The following is a 23810-nucleotide window of genomic DNA, read 5'->3' as shown; positions in this document are numbered from 1 at the left end:
TTTCCTGTTTTCTTTTGCGGATGACATTCTCTTTTCACGCCATACCATTTCGTGATCTTCACTTTTTGGTCACCTTTGTCCACAGTCATCCATTCCAATAATACCAGTCAGTCATCATTCACCTCAATTCCGGCTTCAACTGTCGGAGACAGAAGTTACCAGTCTTTCGCCTTTGGTTTCCAACTGAGAGTTAAAGGAGCAATCGCTCCGAGGGTTCTTTCTCCAGGAACACGGCGATTCCACCACCATATCCCTCATTGCCAACGATCGCCCGGTTCTCTTGGATCGTAAACGATGCAAAAAGGTACCTGAATGTATCAAGCAATCGCCGTTCGAGACACATCTTACCTATTCGACCATGGTTGATGTGATCAACGATCTCAAGGAGGAACTGGACGTACCTGCTTAGACTTTGGAGCTCCTCTGGGCAGAAATCAAGCGTCAGCAGAACAGAGAAAGCAAGCGGGCAGCCGTTGGGAATATAACCGAGGAGGTGGCTAAAGCCAGACGGGCTGTGCGAGGTATATCTGAGAACTTAACCATACTTCATCCCGATGCTGTTTAGTTGGCATCAGCATCACGACTGTCTTAGCCACAGAGCGAGTCGCACAGAGAGTCAGACGGACATACTGATGCTCAGAGGCCTGGAAGATCGACTGCTTCTGAAATGCCGACTTCACATGTTGCTTGATTGGAAGGTGTCAAGAAGGAGGGTACCAAGACAAAGTATAGGGAGGTGTAAGTTTGTTTTGGAAGGTACACCCCCATGGGCCACCTGATTTGGTTTTCGCGGCATCTGGGGCAATAGAACAGGGAGAGATTTAGCGTTACATTTCATTTGGAGGCTTTAAGGAGAGAATATCAACATGATGCGTTTGAAGCATCTCAGGGGCTATATGGAGGGCCCATTTCATACCTAGCAGGTAGTTGCTGAATTGATAGAGCTCAAATGAACGTGGCAGCCGATGACTATCTAGATTCTGAGAGGAAATAATCCTTTGAGTCAGCAGACGATCTGTAGAGAAGATATGAGTGAAATTTGAGATGAACAAATCCGCGTTTGAAGCTCTGAGAGTTGCACTCATCCGCCCCCCTCCCCGCGTCGACTCACTTCTTCTTTCAGTTGCCCCGAGAGTTTGCTTGATTTTTGTTTATTTGTTTCGTTCATCTTTAGGCATTAGTTGGTGCCATGCAAGACCTGAACGGTCACATATACACGTGAACCCCTGACCCCTTTGCCTCGTCTTCCACATGCATGGCACATGTCTGCTTGTGTGTCGTCTCATCATCGCTCTAGCCCGCATTTGTCTTGCTTGTTTCGATCACCTCCACAATCATAGGAACACCGTGAGCCTTGTCTGTCAGCCACATCATACTACGAACATGTTCCTGCATCTAGCGTTGCTCCTGAAAAACACCATGTTCTGACCACTCCCACAGACAAAAACTCTACATCACCCACAGCCAGCGTGGTTCAGATGTTGAATTGCTTGATCAAATCAGCAAGTCTGGCTGCCTCGCTCTTCCAGTCCATCTTGGTGGCGCCCATGACCTGGTAGCGAACTCTGGCGAGGGGGAGAAAACCATGTTAGCTTTGATGCTCACAGCTGTGGTTATATCCTATATTCATACTGCGTGTTGTCTCAGGAAACTCGTACCTCTGATTGTCTCCGAACGTGTCCATCTTGGCACGACACCTGAAACTGAGCTTCCTGCAGTTTGCATTCTCAAATTCCCGAGTGAAGGCTTCGAAATTCTCATCCTTGAGCGCCATCAGCTCGTCTGCTGACTTGCCCATTATGATTCGACCAACATCGTCGAAACAGCTAAGCCACAGCTGACCGGTGTGATCGTTCACGTTGACACTCCTGTTGATCATTGTGAGTCAGTGGGCTTCGATACAGTTGGGTGTGGGAGACGAAAGGACTCTTACATAATGTAACGGTACTCCGGTCGCGGGTGGTTGACATCGCATTTCTCGCAACGCCAGCTCCCATCACCAAGATCTGTAACTTTCTTGCTGCAGCCCTCGTTGAGGCAGGATGGGTATGCGAAATTCTCTTGGCGGATATAGACAACTGTCGCCTTGAGAGCAAAGTACACCACATCATCTACACCCAGATTATCCTCCTTGACCTTGTGAATCGTTAATATTTGATCTTGCCGGCCAGTAGCACCAGCAACACTGTTCGAGTTGAAAGTGCTGAAGTTGTCATTTCTGCCAGACGAGTCGAACCAGCCCTTAAGGCGGTGTGCCTCAGGAATATCGGGGTCCACGGTCATTGTACCGGAAGACAGCAATGAAAGTGAACGACCTCCAAAATCACCGACCTTGGCACCCTTGAAGGCCACCACTGACTCTGATTTGGCATCAAAGTTCTGCGCCGTCTTGCCCCAGATCGTCATGCGCACCGAGTAGCCGCTGTCATCAACGAGCGTCAGCTCGCGCTTATCGAAAAACTTGCCACTGGCCTTGGAGGTGATCTGAGTAACGTCGGCGACGTCCTTGAGGACACCAATAACATCTACTGTGGCGTCCTTCTCTACCTCCTGCAGCTCTTGGATGTTGCAAAAGTTAAAGCGTACTTGAGGCACACTGCTCTGGTCTTCAGCCTTCTCAATCTGAGTGCCATCCTCGAAGGTGAGTTCGTAGTCGTTGGGAAGATTTGTAAACTGCTTCTTGGCCATCTGAACGCGGCACGGGGTGGAGATGTAGTAGACCTGGCCTTCTTGAAGTATGTCGTAGAACTTGTCGCATTGGTCGTTGAAGCCAGTAGCCTTGATCTCGCCGGTCTCATCCAGAAGGTTGACACTGAAGAGCTTGCCCTCACCACTTGCCTTGTGCCATGTCCTAATGTCGGACTTTTGTGACACCCGGGCCTTGATCGTCCACTTGTGTTGGTATGGCGAGATGGACTCGATCGGATAGATGTTGACGTTGCCAGGACCGTGCGAAGCTCCACCACCACCGGTGTTGCGGGTTGGCATCTGAGAGCGGATCTGTGGTTTAACGTCCGGTTCGGTCTTGGTGCCATAGAAGCCCGATCCACCGATGGTGGTGTTCGTGGTGTTTTCAGCCTTGGCCTCGATGCTGGCAGGCTCACCGATCTTTTCATGTACTCCGAGAGACTGTATGACTTCAAGATCCAATAAGACCAATACACTGCCAGAAAAAGATCGCATTTTTAGCCTGTGTCCTTCCCTGACATGTCTGCTTGTATGGGATTGAGAATGTACTATACCTCTTGCCCTTGACAGTGTTGGCTTGGTATGACTTGACGCGCACGATGCAACCTCTTTGAAGCTGATCGTCGTGGATGACATGGTTTGCTTGTGTGGCCAGCATGCACTGGATGTAATTGTCGACATCGCTCAAAACCACGCGATACCTTTCAGCGGCGCCAGCGTTGGGCTGCTGCCCGAGAAGCTTGACTTGCAGACATTGTAGTACTGGCACCGGGAAGCGAGTCTTGACACCTTCCGGGTCATTGAAAATGGCACTGTAATTTGCATGTCAGCAGAAAGGTCGAAAGCAAAGCAGTATGTACGTCTGCACAAGCCAGCAGAAGGTTGCGAACTCACGCGATAGCGCCGCGGGTTATTTGCCGCTCAGCTGCGTCAGCCATGGTGCTCTTCTCGCTGCAAATGCTTGCAAGGAGTCCTCAGATATGTGATGTCTATCAGATCCTGTTTAGATAGTCTGTTTGTGCCGAGCAGGCTTCCGTTATTGTTCTTTTGAAGAGGCTGAAAAGTGCACAAAGTTGGTAGTGTGAGGCACGGAATTTGTCGCGACGGACGCGTCGTTGACCGCGTCGGATTGTTTAATGATGCGGGGTCGCAAATCCACTATGGAATGGGATTATGTCATCCGATTAGCATGAGGAGCCTTGTAACCTACTATAGCAGGGGATGCAACGGTAAGTGGCGGGGTACGTCACTGGCTGCCGTAATGGTGGTTGGTCCCTTGAACTAGGGAGAACAATCACGAGAATCCCGCTGTCGTCTTGTTAACAGCCTCAGCTGTCTACCTTCAGCTAACTCATACTTTCAGTCTAGCAAGGGATAGCTCAACACGGCAATACCTACTACACAATTACAGAAACCAACAAAAACAAGCGCTATATAATATCAAACCAAGCAGATCAAGCTATCAAAATGACTGAGGTAGATCCTCCAAACGCAACCAGAGCTCCTGAGAGCGACGCTGCTGCTGCTGCTGCTGCCCCTACCGCTACCGGCGCCGATCCGAGCACAGCTGCCGCTGAGCCGATCATTCCCGGTGACACTCCAGCTCAGACGGGCCCTACCATGGGCGAACACTGTGTGACGGACAGACCAAGTCGTCAGTTGTCCTGAGGCTCATTGATATCCTGATTTTAATTACACCCGAGGCGTTCACGTGCGGCTAACTCCGAGGTTCACTTTAATCCTGCCTCCCCTTCTACCAGCCTCTGGGAAGACTGGATCTGGCGAGACCAGGAAACTAGGCGGCGTCGACACGTACATCTCAAAGCCCAGCGAGTACCCACACGCGCCCGCCAGGCTGCTCCTGCTCCTGACGGGCGGCACCGGCATCCAGTCCACCAACAACCAGATCCAGGCCGACAAGTTCGCCAGCGAGGGCTTCCTCGTGGTGATGCCCGATCTGTTCGAAGGTGACGCCTTCCCCAACGCCGCCACGGCCCCCGAAGAGGGCCTTTCGCTCCTCGACCAGATCAAGCTCAAGGCCGCCGAGGCCGCCAAGAGCTTCATGATCGACATGTGGTCCGCCCGCCACACTGAGGAGAAGGTCATGCCCATCCTGCACAAGGTCATCGACGCCTGCAAGGAGGAGTTTGCCGACGCCATATCGCACGGCAGCGGCATCTATGCGGCTGGTTACTGCTTCGGTGGCAGATATGTCATCCTGCTCGCCTCGGAGCGCGCGGGAGCTGCTGGCAGTGATTCGCAGACGACGACCGCCTCTGAGCCTCTGATCAAGGTTGGCTCACTTGCGCACCCGTCCATGGTCACAATGGAGGATTTTGTCTCAGTCAAGTCGCCCCTTGGCTTGGTGTGCGTGGAGAACGACCCGATGTTCTCGGACGAGGTCAGGACAGCGATGGAGGACCACCTGTCCAAAAACAACCTCGAGCATGAGGTTCAGGTGTACCCTGGAGTACCTCACGGTGAGTCAAGAATTGCTCTTTTGAACCGGCTATTTTCGGGGCTAACGATGATTTGACACAGGTTTTGCCGTTGTTGGTGAATACGACGATCTCAACATTAAGAATGCCCAAGAGACGGCTTATGAGCAGATGCTCAAGTGGCTCAAGGACCACTAGATCAGGCGGAAGTTGTGTAAGGGCATGGCGTTACGGACTTTGGGCAACGTAGATAGCAGAAGAGCTATTATTCTTTTTATGCTTTGAAAACGCTTCTTCAGTGCAGTGTGTTCCAGTCGCACATGGCTGGATTTGGGGATTGATGTATACCTGAGATACCAACTTAGTTGTTGTTTTTCGCGACACCGATTTTTTAAACAGAAATCAAGGGCCAATTGGACAAGTAGTCCCTTTTCATTATAAAAGTTCATCTGGCACACATAAAATCGTTCGCACTGCCCTGTATCATCCATTCACGTACAGGGTAGATATCTGTATGCTGTATCATTAACTGTGCTAGTTGAACATGGCAGTGCGCTGTCGACTAACTGTCTAGCAAGCTGACCCAAAACAACCCTTTCATAAAATTTCTAAGTAGTCTGGGGGTTCTAGCTACTCCAGCGCCATGCATAGTCAATCCGACGCATTCTCATTCATACAGCCTCGTCCTTTCGTAACCGCCCGAACCAAGTCATGGATTCCTGTACGACCGGGGGGGGGGGGGGGGGAAAGTGAAAACGAGCTGTCTGTCTGGTCCAAAGTTCCCGTTCCCCTATCCCCTAACTCCGTTGCTCACCGTGTAGAAATAAAAATCAAACTCCCCCATTTCGTATTACTGATACCCCAAAGCAAAAGCTGGCATGCCGGGGTGATGCCACACGTCAGGAACTGGGGCGTTGGGTTCAGTCCACACAATGTCACATGGATACTTGTGAGCAACCGCATGCCACGTTTTTGGATTCAAGAACAGGCTTTCCTACTGCCCAGATACTATGCCGGACATTAGATCCTCATCCTCGATCTGCGTCTCGAAGCCGCCCTCTCGGTTGTCCTTCTCGCGCTTCTGGTCCTTGACAGCGTGCCTTATGTACTCCCTGCTCGTAGCCAGCCGCTCCTTAGTAGCATTGTAGACCGCGCCGAGTTGCTTGATGCGCTCGACGGACTGTGCTATCCGCTGAGCCACCTCCTGCTCCGTAATGTCGGCCTCCTCTGCCAGGAACGCCAGGCAAGCAGGCGTCGTCGCGCCGTCGCCGCCGGTTGCTCGGGGCGGCTCGATGGCAGCCCTCAGCATTCCCGAGTCGATCATGGTTTCAATAAGTTGCGTCATATCCTCCTCGCTGCCGACTGGGGCTCCAGTGACGGCGCTCTTTGTCTTCGCGTTGATCTCGGCTAGCGAGACCTTTGAGTAGACTTCTCGGAGACGCACAATCTGCCACTTCTGGTGCGACTCGAGGACCTCAGCTACGAGACCCTCGTTGCCGTCCTCGGCAAACTGCTGGGAGGAAACTTCAACCGCGAGTCGAAGAGCGTCGGCATCAGCCGACTCGAAGCGCTTCGCAACAGCCGCATATGGCCGGGCCATGATACCAAACGTCCTGGCGGAGGCCTGACTGATGTATGGTGCAAATCCCCCGGGTGTGGTGATGCGGCCTTCTGCCAACAGGCTGACCAGCACCCACTTCTTGAACGCCTCAAGCATGACCTTGCTCACGCCCGAGTCGCGGGAAGGGTGTGAAGCTGTACGAGCAAAAGCCGCCTGTGCTGCCGGCCAATCCCGGGCTGCGCAGTACAGCAGACCGACAAGCCAGTCGTACTCAAGGACCTGGAGCGCCGTGAGCCTCGTGGTGAAGCCCGTGTCTTGAGATATGTAGGATGAGGGCGGGAGGCGAAGATCACAAAGAATGAGGGATTTGGGGTCTGGTGGATTTATCATTCCCGGGTAGTGAACAATACGTTTGGCAGCAACCCGAAGTGCAGGCCCGATAAAGTTGCTGTTGTACGCTAGCTTCATCAGGAATATGTGGTTTGATGTGAGTACGGAACCTGAGGGATCGAGGCGAAGCAGGGCGTCCGCCAAAATTGGCACGGCAATGGTTGGCTATGGGGAGCAGAGGAACGGTCAGTAAGCTCCATTATATAGGTGTAATGTCCAGTTTCCCAGATGGAGAAGACGTACTGGCATAACATTGCGACGACCAGTAGCGGAGAAGAGGTCAGAAAATGCAACGCCCATGTACCGGATCTGCCGAGGGTCGAAGCGCCGGAAGAAAAGAATGACACGCTCTGCGAATTCCTTGTCATATTCGGCGTTCTTCGTACCTTGCGGCAGTAAAGCCGCAAGTAGATAGAGGTATGATAACGAGTTTATCGCCGGGTTGAGCAGCTACATGTGCAAACGAGCAAGCATTGTCAGCAGAAGAACTCCAACAAACTTGCCACACCATTATCGCCCCCCAGAGTACCCCGCTGTTACATACGTCTAATAACTTGTAGGCATTGTCTCCAATCACAGCGCTACGCTCCTTGAATAAAGAGTTGATGTTGGAGATGTGCGCCTTGACGGCCTTATTGTACTTCTCATTATCGGCCGTAGAAGCCTCTTCGGTAGGGAAGGCCAGCAGGACCGACGCGCAGTGATCCATGGTCGAGCGCCCCGCGCGGTTTGGGCCTTGCTCGAGGGAGCCGTTTGCGATTCAGGTTCGATCGGTAGCTTGTGTGTGCTGTGGTCGTGAAGTGACTCGTGATAGGACCGGAAAGCTATGGCTTTCGAGGTTTCTGTCGTTTTCTTTGGCGGAGCTACTTTTATGGTAATATTTTGGTCACTGAGCTACGATCGGAGCCTTTGCGGGTCGATGGAATCTGGGGAAGTATTGTGTCTACCAGGTAGCAAGGTGTTCTGGTCTGGTCTCAAGGCAACCTAGGAAGTTGGTTGTCGTCGATGAACAATGGAGCTGTGAGCTCCCCACCGTTGCTGTTGCCCGCAGCCCCGCAGTAACAAAGTGGATTGAGCTTCGCGTACACCACACTGTACTGACTGTACTGACTGTACGACCTGCACTGTGCTGTACTACAAAGTCATACTGTCACTTCCAACCCTGCACATTCTTTTAAGGTTCCGTACCTATACAACAACGCAATTGACGAGGTGTAATCTTCTGCTCACAATATCTACTGTTGAATGTAATCGAAATCCTGTCATTGGGTCATACTGCCCGATAAAACTATTCCTCCTGCTCCGACCCAAGGAACCAGTGAGCAACCTAGATAACCGTTCATTCTATACATACGTACAGACAGCCGCCTACCATGACGCGAACCAGAGATTGAATAACAGAAAGGAAACTTTGTGAAGGATTGAGAACGCAAGGCAGGTAGGCAATCAGTCAGAAAATGCGGTGGCTCCCTCCGATATGTCTTCGAAGCCCCTAATATTAGCCAATATCGAGGCATCATCGTCAAATCACGACCAGCAAGTACAGTTGGAGTGGGATCCAAGTCCTGAAACGTGTAAAGCGGAAACTGCCGATAAGAAAAGCGTAAGAAATTCTTAAGAGCTCTGTTTGGCGTGAGCCAGTGCTCTCGACTTTGTCAGAGATCCGAGACATAGAAAGAGAAAGAGAAAAATCTTAAAGAATTCAATGACAAGCCAATCCGAAAGAATGGTCGAAATGTTGCAGATCGCGCAAGGCAAGTCGCCCCTATCGTATGGGGTCATTCCATGTCTGATTGGGCCCGCTGCGTCCTGAAATAGATACCCTTCATCGACATGATCTAATTGTAAGTATCAGCACCAAATAACAGTGGCTAAGAAATATAGTCCCATGGCAGAGGTCAGTAATGCGATTGACAGGTCGGAGGTTGTTTGGGCAAAGCTCACATAATCGCGCAACGCAACACTCCAGCTAGCTGGATGGAGGTTCGCGGCCAGCGTCTCACTCTCCTCTCTTTTTTTTTGCCTTTTTTTATTTCGTTTATCTGCTGATTCTCAGTTCATCCAGAGCTCAAGTAGAATCTCGAGCGTTAAGCTAGCTGAGCGCCCTCGCCGCTGTCATCGCCATCATCGGGGGAATCTTGCGGGTTGTCGAGCGAGAGCTGATCGAACATGTTCATCGAGGCGAACTTGTTGCTTCCTCTTCGTTCAGGGCGGTTCTGTGTTCCAGAACGGGTAGCCGAGCCAGTGGGAAGTTGAAATCCAGTCGGGACAGGAGTTCCAACAGCACCCCAGCCAGATGATCTGTCACCTCCACGTCCCACGGGCATCCCGCGACCCGCCGTCATGTACGGTGCTATCGCCATGTTTTAAAAGTTAGACTCTGAGCTGACGGTGGTGATAAAGCGGTGACGCAATCATGGGTCACTTATCAGGACGGTGATGGGGTTCCGGGGAGGACTTACTGACATGTCCACCGAAGCCAGGCAAGACTGCACCACGACCAGAGTTCGAAAATTGTCGCTGGCTATGGGAAGTGGAGGAGTCTGTATGTTCAGGCATAGTAAAGGTTTTGTTGGCTCGGGAACCCGACGATGGAGGGGTTGGGGGCGAAGTCATTTCAACCGTGGAGGCCATTGGGATAGCCTCTTGCCGCCGCCAAGAAAGGTCACTGGAGTGGTGCTGTCGGCGGCCGGCCAGGGGAGTCTGAACATGGCCGCCATAGCCATCTACGCCGCCTCCAAGATAGATGGCATCTTCTCCACCAGCGTTAAGGGAGCGGCTGCCCACGACTAGAGCTTGTTGGTCAGTAGGAGAAGCATCGCTGGCTTCAATCTGGCGTTGCAACTCGCTGTGGTGTTTCCGCCACCATGAAGGAAGGCCATGAAAGAGACCAAGGGACTTCTGTGTCTCGCGGTCAAATGGCATCTCGTGCTTGTACTTGCATCCCTGCTGAGTGAATGCACAGACGCCCTCATGCACCCATTTGTCGCAGTATATCTTGAGACGCTTCGGGGTCGTCGGGGGCATGGGTTGAGGCTGAGTGGCGACGATGTTGTCGATGCGCGACTTGTATAACAACAGTGGTTAGTGACTAGTCCATCCATGGTTCTTTGTGCATTGTAGCTTTCCTGCTACGATAAACGCTGTTTGCCGCATCTCTTGAACTAAGTGACCATGGAGCGCAGCGGTGGCTGTGCTTTGGTACCATGGAAATCGCCAGCGCGCATAGACACACAGAGAAGCATGGAAGAGCACACTTGTCAAACCCCCCAAAAAAGGCAAAAACAAGGGTGGTGTACCTGAACAAGATCCGGGCTTCTCGAGAGAGAAGTAGTAAAGGAAACGGAGTCGCGATGAGACTGCCCGGACGAGTTGAAGCTTAGTAAATGACAGTTCAGGAAGTTTCTCAGTCACCCGACCTTCACCGGGTCGCTCTCGTCTGGCGCCAGACTTTTGGGGATGCCAGCAACACACTGGTCATTTGTATAGGTGCCATCCACTAAATCTGATTTTGAGAAATGAAATCACGGTTCAGGAAGTGCTTACCGTAGCAAAATCAACAGGCTGCATGTTGATGGATCGGCCGGTCGGCGCAAGGTTTCGCGGGATTGGCAGCACGCGCATTCCGGCGCAGCTGTGCTCGACCGAAGGGATATCCATCAGAGGAGGAAGCACATCGGCGGGGATTAGGCGCGTATAGCGTCCGTTGCCCCGGTCAAAGCAGTAGGCAAAGTAGTTCTCGCCATCGTCGTACTCGATCGCAATGTTCGGGGTGTCGTCATCAGAAAGCCCACCACTGTTCTGAGCAGTCAAAATGGGCGATGACTGAGCCAGAGAAGTTTGCGCCATGTGTGCGCTTGAAGATGGCGCGGATGACATCGTATTGTTTGCCGTCGCGTCAGTGACGGAGTGGTGATGTTTGCGATGGGCTGCTCTAGTTGGGTTGCGATGGTGCAAGATGGTGTTCTGTTGGTTCTGCTTGTTAGGGTGTTGGGCAGGTTGCAAAATCGAACCCGAATTTCGTGAAAGCGACTCCCAACGTGTGGCAAGAGTCACAGGAGGGTTGCCTGATGATATCTCAGTGGTTGATACGGAAGACTGCCTGCCTGGATCGATCACAGGTTGAAAGACCGTGGAGCCTGGCAAGCCTGAGCCCGGTGCAGCAACAGAAAATGGAGAGTGAGGGAGATTACGGCTGCTGTTGTGGCGGTATTGCACGGGGGAGGAAGTGGGAGACGAGATGTTTGGGCGGGAAGATGACCAGTAGTAGTGGTTCTGGCTCAAATTGGAAAGCCTTTGTAAACCGAATGAGGAAGGGACGACTGAGGACGTAGTTGCCAACCCGCCGTTATCCGTGCGACTTGCGCCAGCCGGTGCCAGCGGCTGCTGAAGAGTCAAGCCAGGCCTCGAATCACCGCTCGTGGACGGTTCTGCTGGTTTGAAATACCATGGATTTGGTCAGTTTCTCGTCAGAACAATGATATTTCAACTCAAAGTTTCGAGACGATGCCAGAACCTCGCCCCTCACACAAAGAATTTCGCATGATAGATCTCTTTTCTTTCTTTCTTAAACTGAAAGAGATCGATAGGAATGGTAAGGGGAGAAAATCGGGCCGTTTGCTTACCCCCTATGGCATTATTGTTGCTACTGCGTGACTGCGCTTGTTTCTGACTGCTCAGGTCGCTCTTTCCAGTATCGGTTGAAGTGGCAACATCGCATCCGGCAGATCTTTTTCGTAGCTGTGGTCCGGTATTCGGTATGCCCTTCGAGAAAGGGGCCGATGGGGAATTCAGAGGACCATCGCCGCCGCAATTGCTGCTGTCATGGCCGCCACCAGCACCACCGCCCACTGCTTGGAAGGAAGAAAAGTAAGAAGCAGGGCTTGCCCGGCTGCTGCTCACATTTGTAACCTCTGGCCACCAGAGGCCGGGGTCAGTATCGACATAGCGCGGCTGGTGATGCACACCAGAACCACCCACGCACGCTTCCAGCCCGCTCGGTGTACCAGGAACCCGACCTGTCAAGAGATCTTCTATCTCGGCTCGGCCGTCAAGTCCTTGACTGTTTTGTGGTTCGTTCATGATGCTGGACGCGGTCTCGGAGTAAAGATCTAGTATATCTGCCGTTGCACTTGGGGACTTGGGACCTACAGAACGAACAAGGAGATCGAAGTCGTGAGCTCGCAGCACGGAATCAGGTGAGTTATGTCTCGAGAGCTGCGCTGCGTTGGTGACTGCAGACGATGCTCCTGAAGAACAGGGAGAGTGAGACTTGGCAGGGCTGCGTCTAATGGGGGACGATAGTCTGAACGCAGTGCTGACAGCGCTTGGAATAGCAGGCGGAGCTCTAAAGCCAGAAGTCGACGGAGGTTGGTTAGGGAAGTCCATGGTTCAGGAAGCAAACAGAGGAGGTAGTGGGAACCCAAGTTGTTGAGGATGTTGATAAGGGGCCTGTCTGTATATCTCTGGTGTGCGATGCGGGCGGCAGGCGGCGTGCACAAACGGGAGTCAGGCTATTGGTCCGACTAGACTGTTGATCTATACTAACTGATGTGCAGAAAGCGCTGAAAAGGTAGTCAAGACCGACGGAGAGCTGCAGCAACCTCAAATGGCGAGCGAACAGACAGCAAATATCCCAGGGTACGAGTATTGGGAGGATGTTTAGTCCGGTGTTCGCAGCCGCGTTACTAAAGACACGGCACAAAGAGACCGGAGCTGTAAATACATGTGGAGAAGGAAGCGGAAGCGGCGTTGGAGATGACGAGCGGTGGGAGGCAAGCTGATACGACTTCTTTTGAATGATTTCCATCAATGATGGTTTGGCGGTCAGGCTCGTTTTCCATTTCTGCTCAAGTCGGGAAACAAGAGCAAACGGAGGTCTGGGCAATATGTCTTCGCCTGGGTTTTCCGCGTCAGGGAGGACGGCTGCGTGCAGCCCATCGCAAGAGCTAGCTTGTGTTTCCCACGTGACAAGCAGACAGGAGCTCACTTCGCTTGCCTTGTTTGAGCCTTGCTCATTTCTTTCCTTATTTTATCTTTTGGTTTGTCTATCTGTCCCCTTTGCCTGCCGCCAATGAAGAAGGGGCGTGCAACATTAAACCTGTGGTGCGGTGGAACAATAAAGTCACTCGAGGCTATCGACAAGGCGAAACACAAACACAATATGTCAGAAGGTGAAGAAAAAAGGGAGAAAGGAAGAAGGTAAGATCAAAAAGGCATAGTGCACTAGGGTGACCATGTCCGGTCAGATAAAGTGGCGGACAAACAAACAGATAAACCACCTTGTTTCTTTCCGGATATCTTTGGGCCGCCTTTCGCCATCTTGCAGTTGTCTGGCCTGTCTCTATGCATGGGCAGGGGTTGGTCACCGTAGTATGCTACCGTGTAAGTGCGACTTACCTTGCCCCTCTCCACCCGGATATGACCGAATCAAACATCGCGGATGAGCTTTCTGGCCAAGTGGTGTCTTTGCGTTCAGGTAGACAAAGAGAGAACAAATATCTTTGATCAAGACAAACGTAAAAAATTAGTAAATAATGACTTGACTTGGCTAGTTGAATCAACATGGAAATGCCGCTGAGAATGAAATACTGGATGTCTCTCTGGTTGCATTGGCACGGTGGCGATAGTACCACTACTTAAGTGCCCCTATATCGATGTTCCTCCTCATAAACCGAAGCCAACTCTTTTGACTGTTCAGGTACAGCTCTCATTGAAGCTTAATGTACGCCGAACCAAGAGATTGGTTGATAATGAGGTCTGAATCCCAATATTGCTTGGGTAAGACGTCTGATGCGTCTAGGTAGAAAACTCAACTTTCACATCTTGCCCCGTTTGAAGACCTTTCAGTGTGATACTCTGTGTGCCGATAAATATCAGCTGTTAGCATTCTGGAGGCAAGCGGTCCAATATTCAATATTTTGTTGTTGTTGATCCATTAAATATCTCCGAAGATGCACAATTGCAGGCGGGCCGGTACCGAGCACAGCTTGCATGACGTGTCAGACTTGCTGTTTTGACAGTAATCGACCGTGGATATGTATCTGTTTAAATAACCTTTCTGGATGAGAACGCGTGATGTGACGAAAGCTTTGATTCCAGACCTCCTCTGTTAGTAGATTTTTTGAAGCTCACATCATAACATCATAGCATCATGATATAACTAGTAAAGCTTGAGTTTCAGGTCGGATTATTGTTTCTGGCTAGTCGGTCCAAGATGAGAGAAGCTTTGCAGGATAGGTAGGATTGAGCGCAAATGAAGTTTTCTTTCTCCAGTGCGAACCGGACTCTTGGAGGCGGCCGTAATAACCGAGATCACGTGGCTGCTATCGCTTTAGCGGGAGTCGAAGAATAGCGCCCGGAGCTCTGAACCGAGAAGGTACATTGGCTTGATTGGGTGCCTAAACACGCTTGACTGTGCTGCCATCCAAGCCCACCATACCTACCCTACCCCTTGGCCATTTCGAACTTTTTTTTTCTTCTTTCTATGCGAAATAATCGCCAACTCCCGCCTTAGACTAGTTTTATTCAGTCCTACGAACATAAAAGGCAAATTTACTGACTTTCACCCGCGACAATGACATCATTTGCGTATTCACAAGATGGCAGGTAAGGTAAACATGTGCGCCCAGACGAGGTATGATGCAAGCCGGGGGAAAGGAATTGATGCGGGGGAACAAGCCCTGGGCTAGACTGCTTGGCCTCTTGGGGGGCGCAACCAGGCCTTACTTCGAAAGTTAGGATGAAAGAAGCCTATAGAAGTACGGGCTGGCCTGCAGTTGAACCATCGGCGCAGATCAAGTCAATAAACGGTCTCCCTCAGCCGTGCGGAGTGATAGCCGAGAAGTTCTTGACGGCGCGTGGACGAACGGACCCGATCAAAATTGGACCGACCATAGGTACCTCTACCTGGAACCAGGAACAGGCCGGTTGTGCCCCTGGGGGTCGTGTGTGTGCCTTTACTCCAAATTTGTTCATGTCGGTACAGTTTCTTCTCCGCATTCCACTGGTCGCAGTGCATTGTGTGTGTCGTCGAATGAGGGTCACTCCCTGTCGCTCTCCATGAGCGTCCTTCGTAGCGGCCCTCGATCGGCATTGGGGTTCGCGGCCAAACGGAAGTGTGCGGTATCGACTGGAATACAAAGGCGGCTGCTTCCCCTGGATATATACCAGCAACGAGTACCAATCTCTGTAATAAGCCTGGGTGTTGAAAAGGGCACATACACTTTGAAGAAAGCACTTTACAGCACAGAAGCAACCACAAGATCCAGCATGGATAGCCATCCGCAAGACGATTTGCACGCACACTCGCTGGCCGACCCGGCCTCTTTCTGGGGCCAACAAGCCGAGCAGCTATATTGGCACAAGAAACCCGATGCAGTCCTGACAGAGAGTGCAAAGAAAGTCCCCGATGGAGACTCTGAAGCGTCGCACCCGCACTGGGAATGGTTCCCAGGCGGTGAGATTTCGACATGCTACAACTGTCTAGACCGCCATGTCGAAAAGGGCAACGGTGATGCCCCGGCAATCTTTTACGACAGTCCCGTGACCGGAAGCAAACAACGACTTAGTTATAAGGAGCTCCTTGATGAGGTCGCCTTGTTCGCCGCCGTTTTGAGGCAGGAGGGTGTGAGAAAAGGGGATGTTGTTTTGGTTTATAGTACGTCCATCCACCGCGGGTTTTATTTATTCTCTTCTCTCCACGGTTCAAGTAGGAAAGGTGGATATTGAAGACATTAATGCAAGGCTGACCACAAAGCAGTGCCCATGATACCTGCTGCTCTCATCGGTATACTAGCTATAAATCGCCTCGGCGCCATCCACTCCGTCGTCTTTGGTGGCTTTGCTTCCGGAGCTCTGGCCCAACGAATTGATGCCTCACGCCCCGTTGCCATCCTGACGGCATCGTGCGGCGTTGAAGCGGGTAAGGGGCCCATAGCGTATCGTAATCTGGTCAGAGAAGCCGTTGCCAAGTCCAAATGGAAGCCGCCAAAGACCATTGTGTGGCAGCGCGAACAGCTGCGATGGGAGCCGGTGAGGCGAGAGGATGGCGAGCGTATCTGGCACAAGCTTGTCTCCTCGGCCAAGGCGAGAAAGCTGCCTCCTGCCGAGTGTGTACCTGTGGGTAGCAACGATCCCATCTACATCATATACACCAGTGGAACGACGGGCTTGCCGAAAGGCGTTGTAAGGGAATCAGGAGGCCACGCCGTCGGTCTATATTTGTCCATCAACTCCAAGTTTGGCATTCATGGCCCTGGGGATGTTGTAAGTTGAGACATAATTCCCAAGAAAAGAAATGCCGATACATGCAAGCATTTAACCAAAGAAAATAACACTAACCGAATGCTTCTACACGTAACCAGATGGCCTGCTTCAGCGACATCGGCTGGGTAGTCTCACACTCATATACACTCTATGGTCCGCTCATCACCGGTGCCGCTACGGTACTCTATGAAGGAAAGCCCGTAGGAACTCCTGATGCGGGAGCCTTCTGGCGCATTGTGGAGGAGTACAAAGTCAACAGCCTCTTTACTGCGCCGACTGCACTCAGGGCCATCCGAAAAGCTGATCCCGACAACAAATTGGTTGAAAAGTATGGTCGGCACGGAGGGTTGAAGAGCCTCCGAGCCCTCTTCCTGGCCGGCGAAAGGTCAGAGCCTGCGATCGTGGAAGCGTACCAGGAGGTCTTGAACAAGTATGCCGCGCCCAACGCCCATGTCATAGACAATTGGTGGTCGACCGAGTCCGGCTCGCCCATATCGGGCATCGCTCTGGTCCCGCAGCATGGAAAGGACGGCAAGACTTGTGTCAGAACCCAGAAGACTAAGCCCTTGAGTTCCAAACCCGGCAGCGCAGGCAAGCCAATGCCTGGGTTCGACGTGAGGGTTGTGAATGACGAAGGTGAAGAGCTTCCTAGGGGCAAGATGGGCAACATTGTCATGGCTGCACCCCTTGCGCCGACAGCGTTCCGAACGCTGTGGGATGATGAGCCTAGGTTCTTCCGCGGCTACTTTAAGCGCTTCAATGGGCTTTGGGTTGACACGGGCGATACTGGTGTCGTTGATGAGGATGGTTACGTGCACATCATGAGCAGATCAGGTAAGTGCGCTACGCTATGCAGGACTCCAAGGACACGGCTAACATGGATTTGCAGACGACATCATCAATGTTGCAGCCCACCGACTATCTACTGGTAAGCCGCAGCTATCTCCTCAGATAAGCTACATGAAATGTAATTGTTAACAGCCTTGACACTGTCCTCTTTTCAGGCACTCTGGAGGAAGCAATCACCAGCCATCCCCTAGTGACGGAAGTCTGCGTCGTCGGCATCCCCGATTCACTCAAGGGGCAGATGCCATTCGCGCTGGTGACGACCACGCCGAACAACGAGCACGTGACTGACGAGCAGCTGCTTTCCGAGATACAGCAGCTCATCCGCAAGCAGGTCGGCGCTATCGCGGCGCTCCGCGGCATAATCCGCGGTCAGGGCATGATCCCCAAGACTAGGTCGGGAAAGACTCTCCGCCGCGTCATCAGGGAGCTGTTTGAGAATGCACGCATAGGACAGGCTGATAAGGAGGTCACGATACCGTCTACGGTTGAGGATGCGGCGGTGGTCGAGGTGGCGAGGGCCAAGATCAAGGAGTACTTTGAGCAACAGGCCAAGGGCGGTGGGGATCGTGCTCCCAAGGCCAAGTTGTGAACATAAGTTCGTTGTTCTGAAAGACTGTCTCGGTCCAACAAAGAGATTGTCTCGGTATTCTGTCTATTCTAGCTCAACTGTCATCCACGTGGATTTTCAGGGGCCCTAGCAAATTTGATATGCTATATTGAGACATAATAGTAGCAAAGAATAGCTTCATATCCATCATCCATCCGGGGAGGCTTTCCTCGGTTTCTAGTCTAGTCCGAACCTGATCCTTAATGCGTCAGATTCACCAAATGCATCAGCGAAGTCAAGACTTGCAACCTTTTCTCACCCAACCCCCTAGCATGAGAAGCAACATCAACGGTAAACCCCATGTGTGGGTGGATTCATTGATAAAAGCCCTGCAGTCACATTGCAGGGCCGTGAAACATACATCATTAAATGCTTGTTAGAGCTGGCGACCCTCAAGATAACAGGTATCTCGCACTTGCCAGCCAACATGGCTAGGGCTTCCGTTACCAGCTCATTTAGCGCTGATTTATCAATGAACCCTTGATACTAGTTCTAGTTCTAGTCCTGTCTTGGGGCTTTGCTTCATTTTAGCGAGGGAGGCTGCCAAAACTGGCTTGGCCAGATGAACGATCCGGTTCGTATACGTCTGCAAAAGGTCAGGCCAAACTCAAGAGAAAGGGGGAGGAACATCATGTCGCTAATGGTCAGCCCGGGCCTCTCCCCAATGAAAATGCTTCGAATTGATTAAATGATGTCACCAGGTCTCGTATTCGAGGCTGCACTGTGTGACACGATTCTATTCAAGACGACCCAGCCCGAGGGGTGGCTCTACATACCCTACCCTACTTCGGCCTGTAAGTAATCCACGGTCTCTCACATGCAGGTAGCCGTTCGAGAAGCTGTTCTAGAAGGAAAAGCGGAAAAGAGGATGTCATAACAATTGTGTTGACCGGGTCGACCGGACTTGACATCTGGAAACCTGTTCTAGCGAGTAGACAGACATGCTTGTAGGTGGTGTGTATTTGGTAGTGTGAAGGGGGAGAAGACAACACACCCGCCTCCTCCCGAAACTCGATACATGGGTGAACAGCTGCCTCGACAGCTGGAGATCTACCTCTCTCTCCTGGCTAACACTGGTATCGATGATGGTTACAACCAAGTCCTGCACGACGTGAAAAAGCCCGGACCGATGACAAGCCTTGCACCGGCGGTCCCCGTCTACGGAAGCACGCGACTTTATCAGGAGTCCCAGGGGGCATTGGACACCAGTGCACCCTAGAAAATAAACGAAAAAAATTTAAGAAATACAAATTGCCAATATCACAATGGCATGCAAGTCATTTCCTAGCGTCAAACACGCTTTCCGATGCGCCTCTAAATCCTAGACATGCTGGCCCGTGGTATAACACTGCAAGAAAACAGAAAAAAAAAGAAGAGTATCGTTCCCCAAACAACCACTGGAAGAAAAAAAAGGGGTTGAGAGCCCGTACTACCTCGTACAAGGCAAAAACAGCGTGACAGAATCTATCCAAAGACCTCGTAGCAGGCCCACAACATTGCCCGTCCCAGTACGACCAACTTCGTTTCCCCCACCGTTGGCGCCCGAAACGAGCTGGGCAAAACGCGCTAAAGTTCCCAAGGCGCGAGGATTATCAATCATTCTTTGTACGGTATTACCACGGGTCGCACGCCCTTGTCATTTCTTGCTCATGTTCATTTATATCATTACAAAAACACGGCATGCCAAGGAGATGGGGAAAGACCCCATCCTTGCCCCATTCACAGGCGTCACACCGGCCGACTTGCAGATGTAGCGGCCGAACCCGACCTGCTGGGTTCTTTGGTGGTGTTTCCAGGTGCTGTAGATGAGCTGGCTGCCCGGTTCGGTCTCGAGAATGTGTCATAAACGCTTTGCTGACCACCTGCTGCCATTTTGAGGCCCGCGAATCGAGCTTCGGGCAGTCTCCGTCCTGCCTTGACGCTTTCGAGTATCCTGAAAGACTTGTGTTAACATTTCTTCGTCTGCTGTGACCAATGTGATGCAGCTGAGGCAATCCCGTCCATGTACCAATAACATTGAATAGAGGGAGAATGAGAACAAGGCGGAGGGTACGACAGGAGCAGCAGCGCAAATGATCCACCGCATAACCAGATCCTCGGGCTCGGTGAGGGAAAACACTCAAGAGGCCGTGATTTTTGTTTGTAGATAGATGATGGGGATGTACGAAAGATAGGGGGCTCCTACCATTCCACGCCAACAAACTTGACACCGCAGCCGCCGACCCTCCGGATCTCCCTCTCGAGTTTTCCGGCAGCCAATCCCCCGCCCGCGCCGGATATACCTTTACTCGGGGCGGAGGAGGCAGCAGGGCGTCCAAGTATGACGTGTGTGACCTGACGGCGGCCCAGGTGTATGGTCATGCGTGCGCCGTTTTCCGCCAGCACATGCTTCAGCTTGTGATCTGAGATGAGTGGGTGTGTACTCCCGTTCACGTATATGACCAGACCGTCGAATATGCCGCCTCTCGGCTTCTTCTCGGACTTGTGGTTTTCTTGCTTTTGAATTGCCTCGGTGTGTTTATCCGTGGCTGTGTTTACTTGTGAAATGTATGTGGATGGTGATGATAGATCTGTCTCTGATGGTTTGTCCTCAGATGTTGCCAACGTCGGCAATGGTGCTATTATTGGGTATCCTGCAGATGATGATAATACTGATCGTGATGACGACGATGAGGTTGCAGTAGGTCTTCCAGCCACAGCTCCACCATCCTTCATGGCCCCTGGCCGCCTAAGCATGTCCACAACGCTGCAAGCTGCGCGAGCGCGGTCATCTTTGCCCACGACGACGCCCAGACTCTCGTCAAAGTCCTTGCTGCCCCGACCAACGGCATCCGACATCCGCTCTCCGCCGCCGCCGCGATATCCAGCGCGGAACTGGCCGCCCAGCTTGGCGGCACGGCTCTCCCTCCATCCGAGCGGGCCATTCGTCTCGGAGCGTTGATGTCCGAGAGACACGGCGTTCCACGGGTCAAAGCGTCGTCCATACTGGGGCTCGGCGGCCCTCTTGGGATTCTGAGGGAGTGTTGATAGCGGCGTTGTGCCTAGCCCTGCTGCCTGTCTCTGCGCTTCGCTCGCACCAGAAGACGGTGGGGGTTGTGACATGTCCGTGATGCTCGTACTTCAGGCAAAAATAGGTCCGGGCGGCGTCAACAAGAGGGGAAGCAAGCGGTGGTACGAACGATCAACGTGACGAGCTGCTTCTTTTCCCCTGGCCCTGGCTGGTTGGTTCCCTCAATCTCTTTCGTCCCTTCGTATGACGGCAACTACCGGGAAACTGTCGAGCCTTGACTGCTCGGTTGGAAACAATGACAGTGCCCCGGAATGCGGCGAAAACAAAGTGACCACCCGATGATCTTGAGCTCCTGTGTACCTACTGAGCAGTATGGATCTTCTCTTTCCTGCTGTCGGAAGCAATGGAATGGTATCCGCTCGGTGTTTGTCCTGCCAAAGCGACATGCACTGTCCGTGAACCACGCGTCTGAGAGGCGTCAAGTGACAAAGTTAAAAGGGCTTTCCCATCAATTTTTCCTTGTGTTGACAGGTTGCTTTGCGCGGATGGTTCAGTAACAGGTGTTGACGATGGCTTGACGAAGGATGGATTGTGTTCAAAACATTTGGGATGGATCAAAGCAGTTGCCGGCGTTACAGGGACTTTGTTGATCTCCAGCGCACATTCCACTCTGTTCAGCAGTTTCGGACACCCAAAAACCCCACCGAGACTAGTGCTAGGACGATGATTGATTCTACTTTTAGCGTGTTTTCTTGTCCCTTCCTTTCGGAGACCGAGCACAGATTGATTACCTTAACCATTACCACAAATCCGAATCTTTTATCATTTTCACGGTGGCTAAATCTCATTGCGCATGTCTTGGTTCGGTCTCAAGATCGATTTCAGCCATGAAAACACCCAAACGTTCGGAGCCGAAAATTGGGCTGCAATCATGAGCCACCGTTGGAACGTTCTTTGTTCATAAACATTTTGGTGCTACTGTACCACCCGGGGCTACCACACAACAAGCAAAAGCAACAAAACAAAAATTCGCCCGAACGGGGCGACGCTGTGACACTTCGACTTGACGTACATCATAATGCAATCGCATCCATCCCATGCCACGTCGTCGCATCTGATGGGTTCAACAAGCCACAATGATGGGTTAATGCCGACGGATCAAAGCACAACCTAAGCCAGTTTAGTCTGAACCCGTCGTGCCGGACATGGCGGTACAGGACAAGTGACGCCGGACAGTTTCCTGCAAGGCAACCTGCACGGCAAGGCGCGGGTGCGTTTCTGGTGCAAAGGCAAGGCAAGGCAAAACGACGAACAAAACATTTACCAGGCGACCCAACGCAACGCAACGCAAAGCAACGCATCTACATGCAGGCGGCTTGGCCCCAATTGCATCATGTCGTCGTACATACTGCCGCGTCCACCAAGAAACAAAAAAAAAAGCTTGTGCATCGCATTCGTTCGTTGTGCCTTGCTGCTGCCCGCCTTCTGTAAACCGCCATGCGCCAGCAACCAGCCTAGCGGCACATTTCTTACACCGAAGCATATACGCCCACGCCCTTTGTGCCTCGAGAAACAATACCCAAATCTTATTGTATCGTATCAAACAAATCGAAGCTAGGCTGGAGAGATAAAGCTTGTTCTTGCTCAGGGACCTTGCATCATCATCATCGGTACTTTCTTCTTGGGTACTGTCCGATCCCCAGCGGGACCGCCGGAGAAGTTTGCCCTGGCAGCTGGACAAGATTCAGACTACATGGGCAGTCCTGGCATCCATGAGACCGGATAAATCATCCCACAACGACAGGCAGTCTACGGGAGCACGGCAACTCAAAGCTTGCTGCCATAAACTTATGCAAACCCAAGTTATTACCGGTAGTCTGTATACTGCCAGGGCCCCGAGAAAGCTTCTTTTCATCTCAGAGTTGCGTCTCCCATTCGTCTTGACACTCGACTTCGTATACAAAGTCCCCCGTACCTTGCTTCCTCTGAGGTAGAAAAGAGGAGACCCAAACACAAGTATGGAACGTAAACGTTATCGAACCCTGCAAGGTAGGTAGGTATGTAAGGCTAACTTTCTGCCGAAAGTAACGCAAGTACCATCTGAATGCTAGGTCAGGCCCTCCAAGATGCCATTATGCACTTCTGCAGCGGCTGCTGACCACATGGCAGTCTGTCTCTTGGTTAGTCTTCCGCTTCCGTCCCCCTCCGTCCCTCCTGTTTCCCGTCCGAACACACTCTACTGCTGCGTGCATGTGCATACGGCTAGACAACGACCAAAACGGGAGTGAACTGATCCGTACACGTCCCCTTTTTCTTCCATGCTACCGCCACATATGTGAGTTCGTGCGTGTGCGTCTCTGTCATACGGGACTACTAACTTCTTACTGTCCGGAAAGAATAGCTCTGAAAACATTCACCGAGTCCGCCCACCCCCACGCACGTGGACGAGCGAGTCGTGAAGCGTAACAACGTGCTAATGCATCGTGGGCGGGCAACGTGGTTAACACCCATGAATTGCCTATCGAGACTAAGCATACCGGGAACTGGCAAAATCCTTGTCTGGTAGGCAAGAGAGGGGAGAGAGCAACGTCTAAACAACGAGCCGAGGTTTGCCTTTGCCCGTCGCATCAAGACCTGTCCTTGAAAGGAGATAATGTGTTCTTTTTTTTTGTCTTCTGGGACGTGGGTCGAGCTCAAGGATCGGGGGCTGTGCAGAGCGACTGGAGGAACTCGGTCGTGTTACATATACTTCAGGGAAGACAGATCCCCGATGCATCCTCTATGGGTATGTAATACACACCCCCTTCACCCTAACAGGTAATTCGGCGTATCGACGAGGTCAGGTGGACGGAAGGGTAGTTAGTTGACTTCCTCGGTGTAGAATCCAAGTCAAGAAATCACGAAAAAGGAGAATTTGCCCGGGACTGTGGCAGAGAAATCAGGACTTACCCGAAACAGAACCCTCATGGAATGACTTTGAGTATACATATGTGTGCCACT

The 23810-nt window shown here is 51.9% G+C and overlaps 7 protein-coding genes across 7 annotated transcripts; 3 read left to right on the top strand and 4 right to left on the bottom strand.

Moving 5' to 3' along the window:
• Positions 1 to 1054: 1054 nt before the first annotated feature.
• Positions 1055 to 3804, bottom strand: MGG_00685 (replication factor-A protein 1). The gene is made up of 5 exons (XM_003718276.1): positions 3583 to 3804; positions 3243 to 3500; positions 1934 to 3163; positions 1659 to 1868; positions 1055 to 1565 (listed from the first exon to the last, which is right to left on the bottom strand). Exons 1-5 carry the CDS (start codon positions 3624 to 3626, stop codon positions 1475 to 1477), a joined length of 1833 nt encoding a protein of 610 aa, XP_003718324.1. The 5' UTR covers positions 3627 to 3804; the 3' UTR covers positions 1055 to 1474.
• Positions 3805 to 3912: 108 nt separating this feature from the next.
• On the top strand, positions 3913 to 5606 carry MGG_00686 (dienelactone hydrolase). The gene is made up of 3 exons (XM_003718275.1): positions 3913 to 4342; positions 4449 to 5168; positions 5230 to 5606. Exons 1-3 carry the CDS (start codon positions 4156 to 4158, stop codon positions 5322 to 5324), a joined length of 1002 nt encoding a protein of 333 aa, XP_003718323.1. The 5' UTR covers positions 3913 to 4155; the 3' UTR covers positions 5325 to 5606.
• Positions 5514 to 8126, bottom strand: MGG_00687 (uncharacterized protein). Its single transcript, XM_003718274.1, has 3 exons — positions 7622 to 8126; positions 7321 to 7527; positions 5514 to 7242 (listed from the first exon to the last, which is right to left on the bottom strand). Exons 1-3 carry the CDS (start codon positions 7784 to 7786, stop codon positions 6121 to 6123), a joined length of 1494 nt encoding a protein of 497 aa, XP_003718322.1. The 5' UTR covers positions 7787 to 8126; the 3' UTR covers positions 5514 to 6120.
• Positions 8127 to 8475: 349 nt separating this feature from the next.
• MGG_00688 (uncharacterized protein) lies at positions 8476 to 12808 on the bottom strand. Its single transcript, XM_003718273.1, has 6 exons — positions 11703 to 12808; positions 10624 to 11507; positions 10377 to 10436; positions 9540 to 10143; positions 9022 to 9430; positions 8476 to 8948 (listed from the first exon to the last, which is right to left on the bottom strand). Exons 1-5 carry the CDS (start codon positions 12463 to 12465, stop codon positions 9165 to 9167), a joined length of 2577 nt encoding a protein of 858 aa, XP_003718321.1. The 5' UTR covers positions 12466 to 12808; the 3' UTR covers positions 8476 to 8948; positions 9022 to 9164.
• A 1658-nt stretch (positions 12809 to 14466) lies between these two features.
• MGG_00689 (propionate-CoA ligase) lies at positions 14467 to 18059 on the top strand. Its single transcript, XM_003718272.1, has 5 exons — positions 14467 to 15736; positions 15839 to 16344; positions 16443 to 17178; positions 17234 to 17272; positions 17349 to 18059. The coding sequence occupies exons 1-5, from the start codon at positions 15139 to 15141 to the stop codon at positions 17780 to 17782; spliced, it is 2313 nt and encodes a 770-aa protein (XP_003718320.1). The 5' UTR covers positions 14467 to 15138; the 3' UTR covers positions 17783 to 18059.
• Positions 18060 to 18431: 372 nt separating this feature from the next.
• On the top strand, positions 18432 to 19048 carry MGG_00690 (uncharacterized protein; the record flags this gene model as incomplete). The annotated part of the gene is made up of 3 exons (XM_003718271.1): positions 18432 to 18443; positions 18502 to 18594; positions 18729 to 19048. The coding sequence occupies 3 exons, from the start codon at positions 18432 to 18434 to the stop codon at positions 19017 to 19019; spliced, it is 396 nt and encodes a 131-aa protein (XP_003718319.1). The 3' UTR covers positions 19020 to 19048.
• Positions 18931 to 22039, bottom strand: MGG_00691 (uncharacterized protein). Its single transcript, XM_003718270.1, has 3 exons — positions 21602 to 22039; positions 19986 to 21525; positions 18931 to 19733 (listed from the first exon to the last, which is right to left on the bottom strand). Exons 2-3 carry the CDS (start codon positions 20900 to 20902, stop codon positions 19529 to 19531), a joined length of 1122 nt encoding a protein of 373 aa, XP_003718318.1. The 5' UTR covers positions 20903 to 21525; positions 21602 to 22039; the 3' UTR covers positions 18931 to 19528.
• Between the last annotated feature and the right edge of the window lie 1771 nt (positions 22040 to 23810).

The sequence above is a fragment of the Pyricularia oryzae genome, chromosome 5 (genome assembly GCF_000002495.2).
Source record: "Pyricularia oryzae 70-15 chromosome 5, whole genome shotgun sequence".
Classification (NCBI taxonomy): Eukaryota; Fungi; Ascomycota; class Sordariomycetes; order Magnaporthales; family Pyriculariaceae; genus Pyricularia; species Pyricularia oryzae.
This window is presented reverse-complemented; position numbering and strand designations above follow the sequence as displayed.

Bases quoted from the DNA above. Each gene is read 5' to 3' on its own strand.
- MGG_00691 (XM_003718270.1), bottom strand. From the start codon at position 20,902: ATGTCACAACCCCCACCGTCTTCTGGTGCGAGCGAAGCGCAGAGACAG. The intron at 19,734-19,985 runs GTAGGAGCCCCC...CAAGTCTTTCAG, and splicing joins AAGTTTGTTGGCGTGGAATG to GATACTCGAAAGCGTCAAGG.
- MGG_00689 (XM_003718272.1), top strand. From the start codon at position 15,139: ATGAGCGTCCTTCGTAGCGGCCCTCGATCGGCATTGGGGTTCGCGGCC. The intron at 17,179-17,233 runs GTAAGTGCGCTA...ATGGATTTGCAG, and splicing joins GCACATCATGAGCAGATCAG to ACGACATCATCAATGTTGCA. The intron at 17,273-17,348 runs GTAAGCCGCAGC...TCCTCTTTTCAG, and splicing joins AGCCCACCGACTATCTACTG to GCACTCTGGAGGAAGCAATC.
- MGG_00687 (XM_003718274.1), bottom strand. From the start codon at position 7,786: ATGGATCACTGCGCGTCGGTCCTGCTGGCCTTCCCTACCGAAGAGGCT. The intron at 7,528-7,621 runs GTATGTAACAGC...TTGCACATGTAG, and splicing joins ATGCCTACAAGTTATTAGAC to CTGCTCAACCCGGCGATAAA. The intron at 7,243-7,320 runs GTACGTCTTCTC...TGCTCCCCATAG, and splicing joins GTCGTCGCAATGTTATGCCA to CCAACCATTGCCGTGCCAAT.
- MGG_00686 (XM_003718275.1), top strand. From the start codon at position 4,156: ATGACTGAGGTAGATCCTCCAAACGCAACCAGAGCTCCTGAGAGCGAC. The intron at 4,343-4,448 runs GTCAGTTGTCCT...CCCTTCTACCAG, and splicing joins TGTGACGGACAGACCAAGTC to CCTCTGGGAAGACTGGATCT. The intron at 5,169-5,229 runs GTGAGTCAAGAA...GATTTGACACAG, and splicing joins GTACCCTGGAGTACCTCACG to GTTTTGCCGTTGTTGGTGAA.
- MGG_00688 (XM_003718273.1), bottom strand. From the start codon at position 12,465: ATGGACTTCCCTAACCAACCTCCGTCGACTTCTGGCTTTAGAGCTCCG. The intron at 10,437-10,623 runs GTAAGCACTTCC...TCGTCCGGGCAG, and splicing joins AGCCTGTTGATTTTGCTACG to TCTCATCGCGACTCCGTTTC. The intron at 10,144-10,376 runs GTACACCACCCT...TTGTTATACAAG, and splicing joins GAAGCCCGGATCTTGTTCAG to TCGCGCATCGACAACATCGT.
- MGG_00685 (XM_003718276.1), bottom strand. From the start codon at position 3,626: ATGGCTGACGCAGCTGAGCGGCAAATAACCCGCGGCGCTATCGC. The intron at 3,501-3,582 runs GTGAGTTCGCAA...TGCAAATTACAG, and splicing joins ATAACCCGCGGCGCTATCGC to TGCCATTTTCAATGACCCGG. The intron at 3,164-3,242 runs GTATAGTACATT...TTTTTCTGGCAG, and splicing joins AACACTGTCAAGGGCAAGAG to TGTATTGGTCTTATTGGATC.